General features: G+C 43.7%; 1 protein-coding gene across 1 annotated transcript; it reads right to left on the reverse strand.

The window, feature by feature from the left end:
* Window positions 1–5,752: 5,752 nt before the first annotated feature.
* Window positions 5,753–10,001, reverse strand: PDC (phosducin). The gene is made up of 3 exons (XM_040985186.1): window positions 9,917–10,001; window positions 8,525–8,673; window positions 5,753–6,286 (listed from the first exon to the last, which is right to left on the reverse strand). The coding sequence occupies exons 1-3, from the start codon at window positions 9,975–9,977 to the stop codon at window positions 5,762–5,764; spliced, it is 735 nt and encodes a 244-aa protein (XP_040841120.1). The 5' UTR covers window positions 9,978–10,001; the 3' UTR covers window positions 5,753–5,761.
* Between the last annotated feature and the right edge of the window lie 3,297 nt (window positions 10,002–13,298).

Below are 13,298 nucleotides of genomic sequence, written 5' to 3' on the forward strand. Positions count from 1 at the left end.
TTTTGGAAAAGAGAGATCAGAAAACTGAAATGATCAGAGGTTTGTAGACTTCATAAAAAATTAGGACTTCAATTAATTCCTTTATGTTGTAACTTGCTGTTGATGTTATGTTGGGGCTGTTAATTGATCAGGATGATATTCTGCCAGTTCTACCTTCAGACCAGAGATGGTCCCCCCAAGAAACTGTTAAATTTATCTGGACAATAAGATGCTGGACTCTATGGAATTTGTTTGTAAAGAAAGAATCTTGACTGAATTTGTACTGTAATACTGCAACAAAGTGGAGGAATCCACCGTGCGGGGAGGGGTTGGGGGCATCCCAGAGCCTGCGAAACTGTGTCACATAATGCAATGTAATTAATAAAAAAAAATTAGGACTTAGGGAGGGTTAAAGGATGAGAACATGGGAAATGCTGACAGTCTGAACAGAAGGGGCTCAGCTCAGTGAGGACAGGAACCTTGGGAGTAAGAGGGCATCACCAAGGCAGAGTTCAGACGTGGGTGGGGCCAAAGGACATGTGTCATGAGAGGACTTGACACAGAGGTCAAGAGTAGATGGCTCTTGCTGGCAGATAGTAAAGTGAAACTAAATATTTCTTTTTAAATTAAAAAACATTTTTAAGAATATTTTTAAATTTTATTTTTAAAAAAATGATTATATTGTGGATCATGATGAGAAGGATTGGAGTTTAGGGAGAATTGGGTGAATTCATTGCTTCCAGATTTGCTGTTTCTTTTTGTTGTTCCTGGGGGGAAGGAGAGAACTAAGTAGGTAATCCACTCACGGTTTCCCACACGACCCAGTCCCCAGGGATGAGGAACCGCCAGCTCATATCATCCCAGAATCTCAATGGGTACATATTCTGAGGGTTCTGCTCAAGTGGTTTGAATAGTTCTGAAATGCTGCCAGTCTCACCAAGGATGATGTCACCCCCCAATGTCCTTTGGTTCCATTCACCAAGATTTTTTGCTATCATCGTTTATTTCGGGGAGCTTTCAGTTTGTTCTGTTCTTCTGCTACAGCACCAAATGAGCTGCCTTCTTCTCCTTTCACAGCAGGCCCTGTGTCCACTGCCCCACCTTCTTCATTAAGTAGGGCATGTTTTTGCAGGCGAGTCCTAGTATCTGGGCCAGGTGTCCTAAGCATAACCCAATCCCCCACCTCTGAGGTTCACAAAAACAACACCCACCTAAAAGGCGGGCCCCAGATCTGGGCCAATCAACCCATACCCCATCGGTTTCCCAGTCCCTGGGGCTCAGGAACCCATCCCCTACCATATAGGTGGGCCCCATGACCCGAGCCCAGCTATGCTAGCCCTGTCAGATCCCCTGTTGCTAGTATTCACATACCCGGCCTCCGCTGGGCCCAGGCTGGCATGACTCTCCTCAGCTCAGCGTCTGCATCTGACTGCGCAGCCTGGCCTAGTCTAGTACTCACCCTGTTCCTGCTCCTGCTGGTGGGTGCTGCAGCCTATCCCAGCCCAGCCTGATTGCTGTCTGGGTCCTAATGTGAACTGGCTGGTGTTGGCCTGATCTGGCTCCTCCTACCCCCTGCCCTAGTGCTCAGATCTGCCAGTGGGTGTTACGTGTTGGCCCAGACTGGTCTGTCCCCAGTCCTGACCCACATGTATATGGGAAGGTACTGTAACCTCTCATGGTCTGGGCTGCTCCTTGCCTTGCTTGTTAAGCTCTTCTGCAGGGGCTGCATCCCAGTGAAGGAGTTTCCTGAGCTCCTCCATCGAGTCTCCTCCCAGTGGTAGTTCTCGCGCACACCAGTGAAGTGTTGCCCTGGTTGACTTTGTCCACCTCCTGTCCTGGCAAGAACATTGGCTTTGCTCAAGCAGCCACACCCATTCTGGTTCTTGTTATTGGTTGTTGCAGCCCAGCACTACATGGTCCATGCCTAGACACAGCTTTCATGTAGTTCAGCAGGAGTCAAGACCTAGTTTGGCTTGTTCTACACTTAAATGACTCTCACGAGTATCAGTGGGGGCTGGAGTGAAGCCCAATCTGACACTCCACCATCCCAGTGCACACCCACGCTGGTACAGTCTGTATCCATGTGTAGCCATGCCTGCTGCCCTCACTCCTATTCTCACTCTCACAGCTGGGGTGCCCCCTTAGCTCTCCAGCAAGGCCTGACCCCGTCCACAGTTCTTGGGTGAGCCAGAGGAGATTGTGGTTCCACAGGGGTGAGCTCACATTGTCTCCCCAGATTCTGCTGTCAGACCCACTTCTCTCACTGTTGTCCTACCCTCCAAACCACTTTGGTGTTAGTCCCCTACATATATACACGTGTCATGGGCTTATCAATGCAAGTCCCTCAGCTGTAATTCCTAACCTGGGCATAAAAACCACAGGTCATCTCCCACTGCCACCTGTGGGATCCCATCATCCCCTGCACATCAAGACCCTCTAACTGTGAGGGTGTGTCCCTGAACGGCCCTTTGGTGTCCAGCCTGCCCAGCTACAGGCACCTGTGTGAATCAAAAAAAATACCTAACCTCCAGGATAGGGTGGTCCTGGAGGCCTGCCGAGCTTCCCTCCCCCCAGGGACCCAGTGTGCTCAGCTATATGTACCTGGGCTGGGTTCAAGATTTTTTGGTTGAAGATTTATTATTATTATTATTGGAAAGTCAGATATACAGAAAGAATGAGAGACAGAGAGGATGATCTTCCGTCCAATGATTCACTTCCCAAGTGGTCACAACAGCTGGAGCTAAGCCAATCCAAAGCCAGGAGCTTCTTCTGGGTCTCCCACACAGGTGCAGGGTCCCAAGGCTTTGGGTCGTCCTCAACTGCTTTCCCAGGCCACAAGCAGGGAGCTGGATGGGAAGTGGGACCACAGGGATTAGAACCTGCACTCGTATGGGATCCTGGCACATACAAGGGAAGGACGTTAGCCACTAGGCTACTGTGCCGGCTCTGAAACTAAAGATTTCCAAAGGGCAGTTGATAGGGACGTAGGAGAAAAATGGAGTGGATGTCTTGAGTGCATGTTGGCGAATCAGAGGGGCCTGAGTAGGTGATATCCTTTTTACTAAACTCTTGTGTAAGATCTCAAGCATTAATAAATAAATAGGTCCCTACATTTGTTAATTTTAGAAACGAGTACTCCTAGGTTTCAAATTACTTGGAAAGGATGGTCACTCTCTTCATTAGCTAATTTCTTATATGTGTTAGCCACTTAAATATTTGTTGAATATTTGAAAATAAAATTTTATTATGATAAAATAGATATATCCAAATAAGTAACTGTATTATCATAAGTATTTTCTGCAAGAAAACATTAAACTCTAACTTCTGATTTCTGTGCAGTCTGTAGCACTTTACTCTGTGTCTATATATTAATAACCACAATAACTACCATTTCAGTGATGAGAGTCAGCCATTGTTCAGAATGGTTGACATAGTTCAGTTTTTCCCCCTCACCAATTCCATCTGCTACTATTACCCTTATTTTACAGACGATGAAAAGAGCCTGGAAGGTTAACCGGTTTGTCCAAGGTCCCAGACTAGGAAGTGGATTCAAACCTAGGAATTCTGATGGCAGTCTCAGGCTGGACTGTCGCGGTAACAGAGGTGTAGACACAGCTTGTAGGTGTAGACAGAGTTGCGTGTGTAGTTGTCAGTTTTCTGGAGCCCCTAGGGGTCAGGGATCCTGCAGGGTGCACTGCATTTTACCAGTAAATGTTCTGTGAACAGAGAATGCACGAGCGGCTCAACTTACAAAACGATTTTGCCATTTCTTACCAGTTTTTCTGTTATTTTGCAAATAGACTGGTGGATTTTCTTTCAAGTGTGTTGCAGCTGTTTGGGTGCTTTGTTTTCGGACATGTTACTAGATTGCAAACCTTTACATTTAAAACTGCCTTCCTTTGCTTAGGCAAAAATGGACCATTCCTTTCCTGCTACTGGTAAAATAGTGGGTTTGGTGTTTGTGTGCAGTTTCTGCAGTAGTCGGTCCCGCGGTGCGGCTCCCCTGGGGAGTGTGGTGCTGGAGCCTCCTGGCTCCCTTAGTCACCCAGTGCTGGCTTTCAGGGTGCTTGCTGTCATCACCCGCTCTCCAGCAGGAGCCACCTAGTTACTTTTGTTTTGACAATTATGGGTTAAATACATTCCTGGGCTTAATCCCACTTAAGCTTGTTAGCGCTCAGTGCTAAAGGAAGGCATGGTGGGTTATTGCTCAGGAAAGTCAAGCTTTCCCTGTTAAGAATCTCTACAAGCATTGGTTTCTATTCTTCTTTCCTATAGATAAGAGTTTCCTTTTACTGTACAGTTTTTTTTTTCTTCTTAACTACCCTGTCTTGAAAAATTGTATTATACTGCAGCTAACAATGAAATTGTATTCTGAATTCTTGGAATTATTAAAATATTGTTCTTTTTTGAGTATTTACTTCCAGGCCATTAAATTAATTATCAATTTAGGTTGTTCTACTATGGAGTTATTTAATCACAAATATCTCATTCAGGGATACTGTTCTGTGTCTGTAGTTTTTTTTTTCTAAAGATTTATTTGTTTTTATTGCAAAGTCAGATATATATACAGAGAGGAGGAGAGACAGAGAGGAAGATCTTTGGTCCCATGATTCACTCCCCAAGTGACTGCAATGGCTGGTGCTGTGCCGATCTGAAGCCAGGAGCCAGGAACTTCTTTCTGGGTCTCCCATGTGGGTTCAGGGTTCCAAGGCTTTGGGCCGTCCTCAACTGCTTTCCCAGGCCACAGGCAGGGAGCTGGATGGGAAGCAGGGCTGCTGGGATTAGAACCAGCTCCCATATGGGATCCCGCACATTCAACCTGAGGACCTTAACAATTATGCTATCGTGCCAGGCCCTAAAATTTGTTTTTTAAAAATTGATTTTATTTGTGATGATGTTTACATAGTTGAAAAGCTTGTATGCCCTGTGTACTACTGATTAAGATGAGAAGGATGTTGGAATGGTGACAGTGAATGAGACAATTACTTCCAATTGTTTTTTCTTGCCCAGGGAGAGGGCAGCTCCTGGCGGCCTGAGCGTGTCGGTGCCCAGGGAGGGGGCTGCTCCTGGCGGCCTGAGCGTGTCGGTGCCCAGGGAGGGGGCTGCTCCTGGCAGCCTGAGCGTGTCGGTGCCCAGGGAGGGGGCTGCTCCTGGCGGCCTGAGCGTGTTGGTGCCCAGGGACTGGGGACGACCAAGCGATGTCATTCCAGGGTCCCCAATGTGGAACATGTTCGGAATTATTTGGGTAGTTCTGAGATGCTGTTGATTTCGTTGGTCCATGGTGCACAACTTAATATTTCTAGATATGCATGGATTTGTTTAGAAATATTTTACTTATTAATGACTTCTGTGTTTTGGTCTTGACACTGCTTCTGTGAATACATGGGGAAGAACAGACTTTAAAAAGAAATTTTATTTCCTCATGAGATTTTATTCTTACTATGGAAGCAAAATTAAGAATATAATTTAAAAATATGCATAACAATAATCTTGAAGGAAAAAGGAATAAAACAGCAACAGAGTCTGAAGAAGTTTTTTTTTCAATATCACATTATTATTCATGTTTACTAAGACAGACAGTGGTCACTGAAGACTAAATCTTTTGTAGTAAAGCATTGTATTAGCTTGATAAACTAATACTAAGAAATGATAGTAGCACAGCTTTAGTGTCACTATTTCTTTTCTGGATTAGAGCAGCCATGGTGATGGCTGGCACCCTCTAAAGGGCTGTGTATGGACACTGTGCAGAGAACACTCCTTGGGAGGCACTGGCAGTGAGCCCTCACTCCATGTCTTCGTCCGGGTCTGTCTGCTCTAGGGCTTGCATCTCTCTTTCAGGGAGTAACCCATATTCATTGAGGAAAGACTCCACATCCCCAGCAAAAAACTCTTCTGCAAACTGCTCACCAATGTTGATAAAATTGCTTATCAGCTCCCCACCTTTGTAGACAAGCAGTGTAGGGAGAACATCTGAGGAAAAGCGGTCCCCAGCTCCTGTGTTAGAAGCTTTTATTTTGCAAAATTTGACCATCGGGTACTCTGATGCAAGGCATGTCAAGCTACTGTTTAGAGCGTCACAGCCTTTTATGCCATCTTCATAGATGTGCACAACGATCGTGGTGATCTTCTGCTCCTTTTCAATCGTTTCCAGGAATTGCTCCCCTGTTTGCAGCTCATACATGAACCCGTATCGAGGCCCAAAACTCAGCTTCTGGTGCATGTCCTGCATGCACTGTCGCCGGTATTTACGAAGGCAGTCTTCATCCTCCTTGTCTTGATGGATTAGTTCATATTCCTGAATGCTCATCTGAGAGGGATGAGAGAAACAGAGCAATTCAGTCAGAGCTGGGTCTTCCTGCACCGACTGCCCCTGTTACAGATCAGTCAGAGCTGGGTCCTCCTGCACCCACTGCCTCTGTTACAGATCGGTCAGAGCTGGGTCCTCCTGCACCCACTACCCCTGTTACAGATCAGTCAGAGCTGGGTCCTGCTGCACTGACTGCCCTGTTACATTGGAGTCAGAGCTGGGTCCTGCTGCACCCACTGCCCCTGTTACAGATCAGTCAGAGCTGGGTCCTCCTGCACCCACTGACTGCCCCTGTTACAGATCAGTCAGAGCTGGGTCCTCCTGCACCCACTGACTGCCCCTGTTACAGATCAGTCAGAGCTGGGTCCTGCTGCACCCACTGACTGCCCCTGTTACAGATCAGTCAGAGCTGGGTCCTCCTGCACCCACTGCCCCTGTTACAGATCAGTCAGAGCTGGGTCCTCCTGCACCCACTGCCCCTGTTACAGATCAGTCAGAGCTGGGTCCTCCTGCACCCACTGCCCCTGTTACAGATCAGTCAGAGCTGGGTCCTCCTGCACCCACTGCCCCTGTTACAGATGCTCTCGCCAGTTCCTTTTCTTCTCTCTGCTTTCTGTTTGTCCTCCTTATAGCCTCATTCTTGTATTTTTCCTCTTTTATTCTCATAGTTCTACTTTGTTTTAACCCTGAAAATTGTTAAAGTATTTTATGTAATTCTGAACCAGCTAGCCTAGTTCTGGTCATTTAACAATCCAAATCATACAAATGTTGATTTAAAAATGTGTCTGAACACTTGTATGTGAACCTGTTCTACCCACGTGTTAAGGCATGCAAATACTTAGGTATTCAGATTTTTTTTCAGACTCAAGTTTAGTGTAAAAACCTTTGGTAATGATCACGTGCATGGATGTTTGTATGGTATGAGCGTATGACAGGTTTAAAAAAGCGTCCACACTTCTTTTCTCATATTGTCCCTTACAAACAGAATGCGGACATGTTGCTGACAACTCACTCATATCACATAGAAGCTTGTTGAGAGAACCAAAATTCTGTCTCTGCTTAGGCTCCACAAAGCTGAGTTTCTTCCACGATGAAAATCCCTGAGGTCCACTTCTCATCATCATCATCATAGAAATCACCTAAATCTAAAATGAGCTGAAAGCTAAAATAGGAAATAGCAAACACTGAAATGCCGCCACTCTATTACTCAAAAAGTCCTCACTAACACCCGTAGAAATACAGATTATGTAACTTAAGCAGGTGATGCTTTTTAAAAAGTACTTCTTTTAAAAAATACCTTTTGAAAAATCTAAAAGCATTGTAGATTGTCCTTCCTACCCTCTCCTTCCTGATTTTCTCCCAGCAAATACCGTCCGTTTGGTGAGTGTCCTGTGTCGTTCTGTACGTACACATGCCATCTGTTTGTACAAACAGATTCTGTGGTCATTTTATTGCGCTATAACATGAGAACATATAATTTAAAATTTCCTATTCTGTTTTCTCATATGGTGAAATGGCATCTAAAGTCAACTTGTTTTTATGACACGCTCTTTAAATAACATCATATTTATTACAGAATGCTCACAGATTGAAGATGGAGACATTAAAAATCTAAAATAACCAGGGATGGGAGTAGTGAATGGCAAATAAATTGTTGAATGTCTAGACAATAAAATTCACATGAAACTTTAAAATGATATTAAAGACTATGTACTGTAATAAAATATCTTGCTTATATATTTTAAATGAAAGTTATAAAATACTGTGTGTTTCTGCTTTTGTAACCCACCAGCTTCATGTGGGTTTCCCATGTTCAGGAACCCCAGGCGCTGGAGACACCTGCTCCTGCTCTCTGGGCCGTTAGCAGCCGTGTGAAGGGGCATCTGTGAACCCCAGGTACTAGAGACACCTGCTCCTGCCCACTCTGGGCCTTTAGCAGCCGCGTGAAGGGGCATTTGCGAACACCAGGCGCTGGAGACACCTGCTCCTGCTCTCTGGGCCGTTAGCAGCTGCGTGAAGGGGCATCTGTGAACCCCAGGCGCTGGAGACACCTGCCCCTGCCCACTCTGGGCCTTTAGCAGCGTGAAGGGGCATCTGCCCAAGGATTTGGTTCTTTTCCATCTTTGCCGGTTTAACAAGGCTGCACTTTACTTTGTAATGTTCTGAGTATGTCTTGGGAGCAATTCAGACTTGAAAGTACATTTTAACTTGCATGTGGTTGACTTTTCTTTATCTTACCTTCCTGCCCAGTCTGTCTTTTGCATCCTTGTCATCTTTGCTGTGAGAAGACATTCGCCTGAGAATCTCCTTTTTGCTGGGAGGGATTGAGTCACTGTCTTCGCTCTCTAATTTAAACTTTCTCCAGTCATTTATTACTCCTTTGGGTCCTGGAATGGAAGGTTAGAAAAATGCTGCTTTTTTTTTCATCTTTCAAAGGACCTGTTGCACAACTGAAATGTGTCTGTACATCGCCATGGGGAGACTTGTCATTTCCTGCGTCAGAAACCAACGTCTTGTTTGGGTTAGACATTTCCAGTTGCTCAGTAAGATACTTTACCACAGTAATTTTGTTAAATGAGCTTTAGTAATGAATCTTTCAGAGATATCTGCATTATATGCAAATATAAATTATGCACTTCAAGCTATTAAAATTAGAAGGTAAGGAGGCAACTCAGGTTTTAGAAAAGAGTATGTTTCTTGCATAAGAGAGAGTAAACCAAGCTTCATCCTGTCTTGTTGGTCAAGGAAGCCAGGAGGATTGACCCAAGACAGCAAGGAGGCCTGCGCTTCAATCAGAGAAGCTGAAATGGCTTTAAGAAAATCTTTAAACCATCCAGTCTCTTCTGAGAGTCTCAGAGTCTTCTATGAGACAGAAAGGAATAGCTGCACTGAACAGTCTTTATGATTTATTTCTTTCATGCTATATTTAGAAAGATTTTTCTTAAATGACCATTATAAAGAGAGTATTTATTCATTCTTCTCTTATGCTTAAATAAGTTCTTTCAAATTTCTGGCTAAACTTAAAGATTCTAGTCCATATTAAAAGAGATAAGGGATTACTAGGCAAATAAGATTAAATATTTAAAAGTTTTAAAATTTAAGACGTAGATTTTTAGTTTTGAGCTCTCATATTGCACATAGCCAGACAAAATTTAACAGATTAGGAAACCAGGCTCTTGAGAAAATGAATTGACATCTTAGGTGTCTTTGAGGAATATAGAAATCCATTTGATTCAAGAATGTTTTTCATTCTCTTTATTCAGATTAAGAAATTAAAGGCTATCTGTTTACCTCTGGTCTACTATTGTTTATAAAATATAAAGGAAGCTCATGGGGAAAGTAAAGTGGGTAAAGAAAGGGGAAAGTGGCTTAATCATAGTGCCCACAAGTAAGTCCTTGATACTGGGACAGCAAGAAGTGATCAGTATTGGGGGTTTTCTTGCTGTTTGACATCAAACAAAACCGCTTTAGCAGTTAGCCTTTCAAATTGATTTACTTACTCAAAATATTTTGATTATTTTATCGCATCATATGAAAATAAATCATATGAATAATGTCAAAAAAAGAACAGTATGCATTTCCAGATTTAATTTTGACTTAATAATAGTATTTTATTGCAACTTTGCAGACCTGTATGTGTGGCTTGTCCTTCAAAGTCTTCCTCCAAACTTTGGCTTTTGGATTCTTCCATTTTCGGGATTGGAATTGATTTAATCTACAGGATAAACAGGAAGTAGTGAGAACAGATGAATCCCAGTAAACACACAGATATACATTTATACTTAATATCTAGTACATAAATACATATTCATAAATACACATAGTCTTATGACAGGTGCCATGGCAGGTTACAAAATTTATTTCTAAGTGATGAAGTATTTAAATATTCTGTCTGCTTTATAATAGTGCACAGATTTAACACTTGTATTACTGAAAGTAACACAACCCAATGAGTTTTATTTCTTTTCTACTTATACATTCATTTTTAAAAGATTTTTAAATTGTTATTGGAAAGTCAGATTTGTAGAGAGAAGGGGAGACTGCAATGGCCAGAGCTGAGCTGATCCAAAACCAGGAGCCAGTAGCTTCTTCTGGGTCTCCCAGATGGGTGCACGGTCCCAAGGCTTTGGGCCGTCCTCAACTGCTTTCCCAAGCCACAAGCAGGGAGCCGGAAGGGAAGTGGAGCAGGCGAAATACAAACCAGTGTCCGTATGGGATCCTGGCTCATGCAAGGAGAGGACTTTAGCCGCTAGGCTACCGTGCCAGGCCTTTATACATTCATTTTAAGACCACGTACATAACAAATGTTCGTTTACTGCTGATTTTATTACTATGCATTACTGTATTTTGTGAAACTCTAGTCCTGTTTTTATATAACAAGCAAATATTTAGCATAAAGAGTATTACTATGAATAGTTACTAGCTGCTAGGTATTGGTTTTGTAATTCTGTGCATTAAAATTAATTTGCATACAGTTATGTGTAGTAGAGATAACAGTTAATGTCATTTTACAACTTCAAGAAGCTGAAGGACAAGAAATTTACTCATCCATGATCACACAGAGTAGTATAGCCTGTGACCTAGGTTGTATAACCCTTAGCCAACTCTTAACGATTACATTACTATGAAGGTTAATATACTATAGTGAGTCATTTTTTTCTCAGGATGACTTGATAAATCCATCCTCCGAGTCGACATTGAAGAGTAATGGTCTAAGACACATGACTGTTCGATGCCGAGTGCTGGCCTCTGTGTGCGCCTCAAGTTTTGACTGTGTTACCCTTCAAGCATCCGCCTGTGGCTTGGACTCCTTCTTTGTTGGTGATTTATATGCACTCCTTCAGAAAGTTCACGGAAAATACATGTGAAAAAACTATGTCTGTATCTCAACAAAATTATGCTCCATAGTCAACTCATACTGACTTGTTATAACATGTCTGAAAAGGAGCTAGTTTGAAATACAAAGAAGGTAAAGCCACCCATTTGGAGCAACATGAGTTCTTCTAAAATTGGTAACACTTGCTTGGAAGAGTGGTAGAACCGTTCATGTTTACTGGAAGTTCATGATGCGATTGTGCCCCCACAGGATTCAGCAGTTGACAGATCAATACATTGTTTTAGGAGTGGATGTGCTGGTGCTGAAGATGAAGGAAACGCTTGGTCTTGCTCCAACAGAAGAGGACTGGGGATTGACAGCACACATAATAGCCAGCAACAGACTTCTCAGTTGGTTACACAGTTCTCATTGAAAAGTTGAAATTGAGCAACTTTCTTTGATGGGTACCAAAACTTTGGTTCCCAAAGTAGTGAGTGGCAGGCAAGAGCAGAGTTGTTAATGAACATTTTAAGCAAGTGTGGTCAAGCTCCTGAGGAACCCCTTCATGTCATTCAGAGACAGAACATGGTGTTGCCAGTGTGAGCCTGAGGAAGACGCGCAATCAAAGCAGCGGCTGTGAGGAGATGGGTGTGATCACGGCAGCAAGTGCTTTTCAATTTTTTTAAAATTAAGAACTTTTAGTGATGCTCAAGGCATTGGTTTCTTGTTGACTTTTGAGGGGGACAAAGAATGATAACAATTGTTTATTATCAGAAGCTTCTTCCAGATCATCCACATGAGTGCAGGGTTGTAAGGCATTGGACCATCATCCTCTGTTGCTTTCTCAGGCCACAAGCAGGGAGCTGGGTGGGACGTGGAGCACCCAGAACACACAGTGGAACCCACATGGGATGCTGGTTCTTCGAGGTGGAGGATTAGACAGGTGAGCGATGTGATGGCCCCAAGTTAATGGAATTAATTCTAAATGACTGATAATGACCCTGGAAAGCCATTGTGAAACATAAAATGTCCTTGCCTGATGTTGAGTCTCAGGAAGCATATGAACCGATCAAGAACTGATCATCGTTTCTGTCTCTAGATGACTTGTAAAAGCAAGTGTAATAGGCAGTATGATCAGTTACATAGAAAAATCAAATTAAGGAATTCTCCTTATAGAACTTCTGTTTCATGTGTGGCAAACTTCAATGGCAATGTTACATGGTGAGCTTTGTGTAGACTTGTACAGCAAAGTAAGACATATTCATGGGCTTATATTAACCATTTAAAATGATAATTTTTGTATTCTAAAGAATGGTATTTAGTTTTCAAATTTAGTCAAGGTAACAATTTCCTGACTTCAGAAATCTTTATGATATACTGATAACCTTCAGCCTACTTGTTTCATACCAACATGGATAGGCAAAGAGTCGTAAAATCAAGGAGTGAAAGATTCTCTGCACCCTAGCCCCACCCCCTTGCATACCAATTCAGCATACCCACTTCCTCAGGCACCCATGGGTGCCATGACGGACACACGGACACTGAGCTCGGCTTGGAGGTGCCATGACAGACACACGGACACTGAGCTCGGCTTGGAGGTGCCATGACGGACACACGGACACTGAGCTCGGCTTGGAGGTGCCATGATGGACACACGGACACTGAGCTCGGCTTGGAGGTGCCATGACAGACACACGGACACTGAGCTCGGCTTGGAGGTGCCATGATGGACACACGGACACTGAGCTCGGCTTGGAGGTGCCATGGTGGACACACGGACACTGAGCTCGGCTTGGAGGTGCCATGACAGACACACGGACACTGAGCTCGGCTTGGAGGTGCCATGATGGACACACGGACACTGAGCTCGGCTTGGAGATGCCGTACTAACTTTCCCAAGTGACAATGTACACACTGAACCCTGCCTAAAGCCCAATCACTTAAATGCTTGATTAGAGAGCCGCCCCTCATCCCACAAAGGTGTATACCAGACCTGGGGTCTGTATCTTTCCTGTCCCCGCCCCTTTCCTGCCTTTATTGGTGTCTCCTTCTGGACTGATTGTGTAAGGACAAATGTTCTCCCTTGTGAGGTTGCTTGCACTCAATGTCTGAATGTGCAAACTCTGTCTTTAAGTAATTCCTACTCCCATTTTTGCACTATGTCCCTGCTTCAAACTCTTACCTCACAAGTGGGCA

The sequence above is a fragment of the Ochotona curzoniae genome, unplaced genomic scaffold (genome assembly GCF_017591425.1).
Source record: "Ochotona curzoniae isolate NIBS_2020 unplaced genomic scaffold, NIBS_Ocur_1.0 contig_430, whole genome shotgun sequence".
NCBI lineage: Eukaryota > Metazoa > Chordata > Mammalia > Lagomorpha > Ochotonidae > Ochotona > Ochotona curzoniae.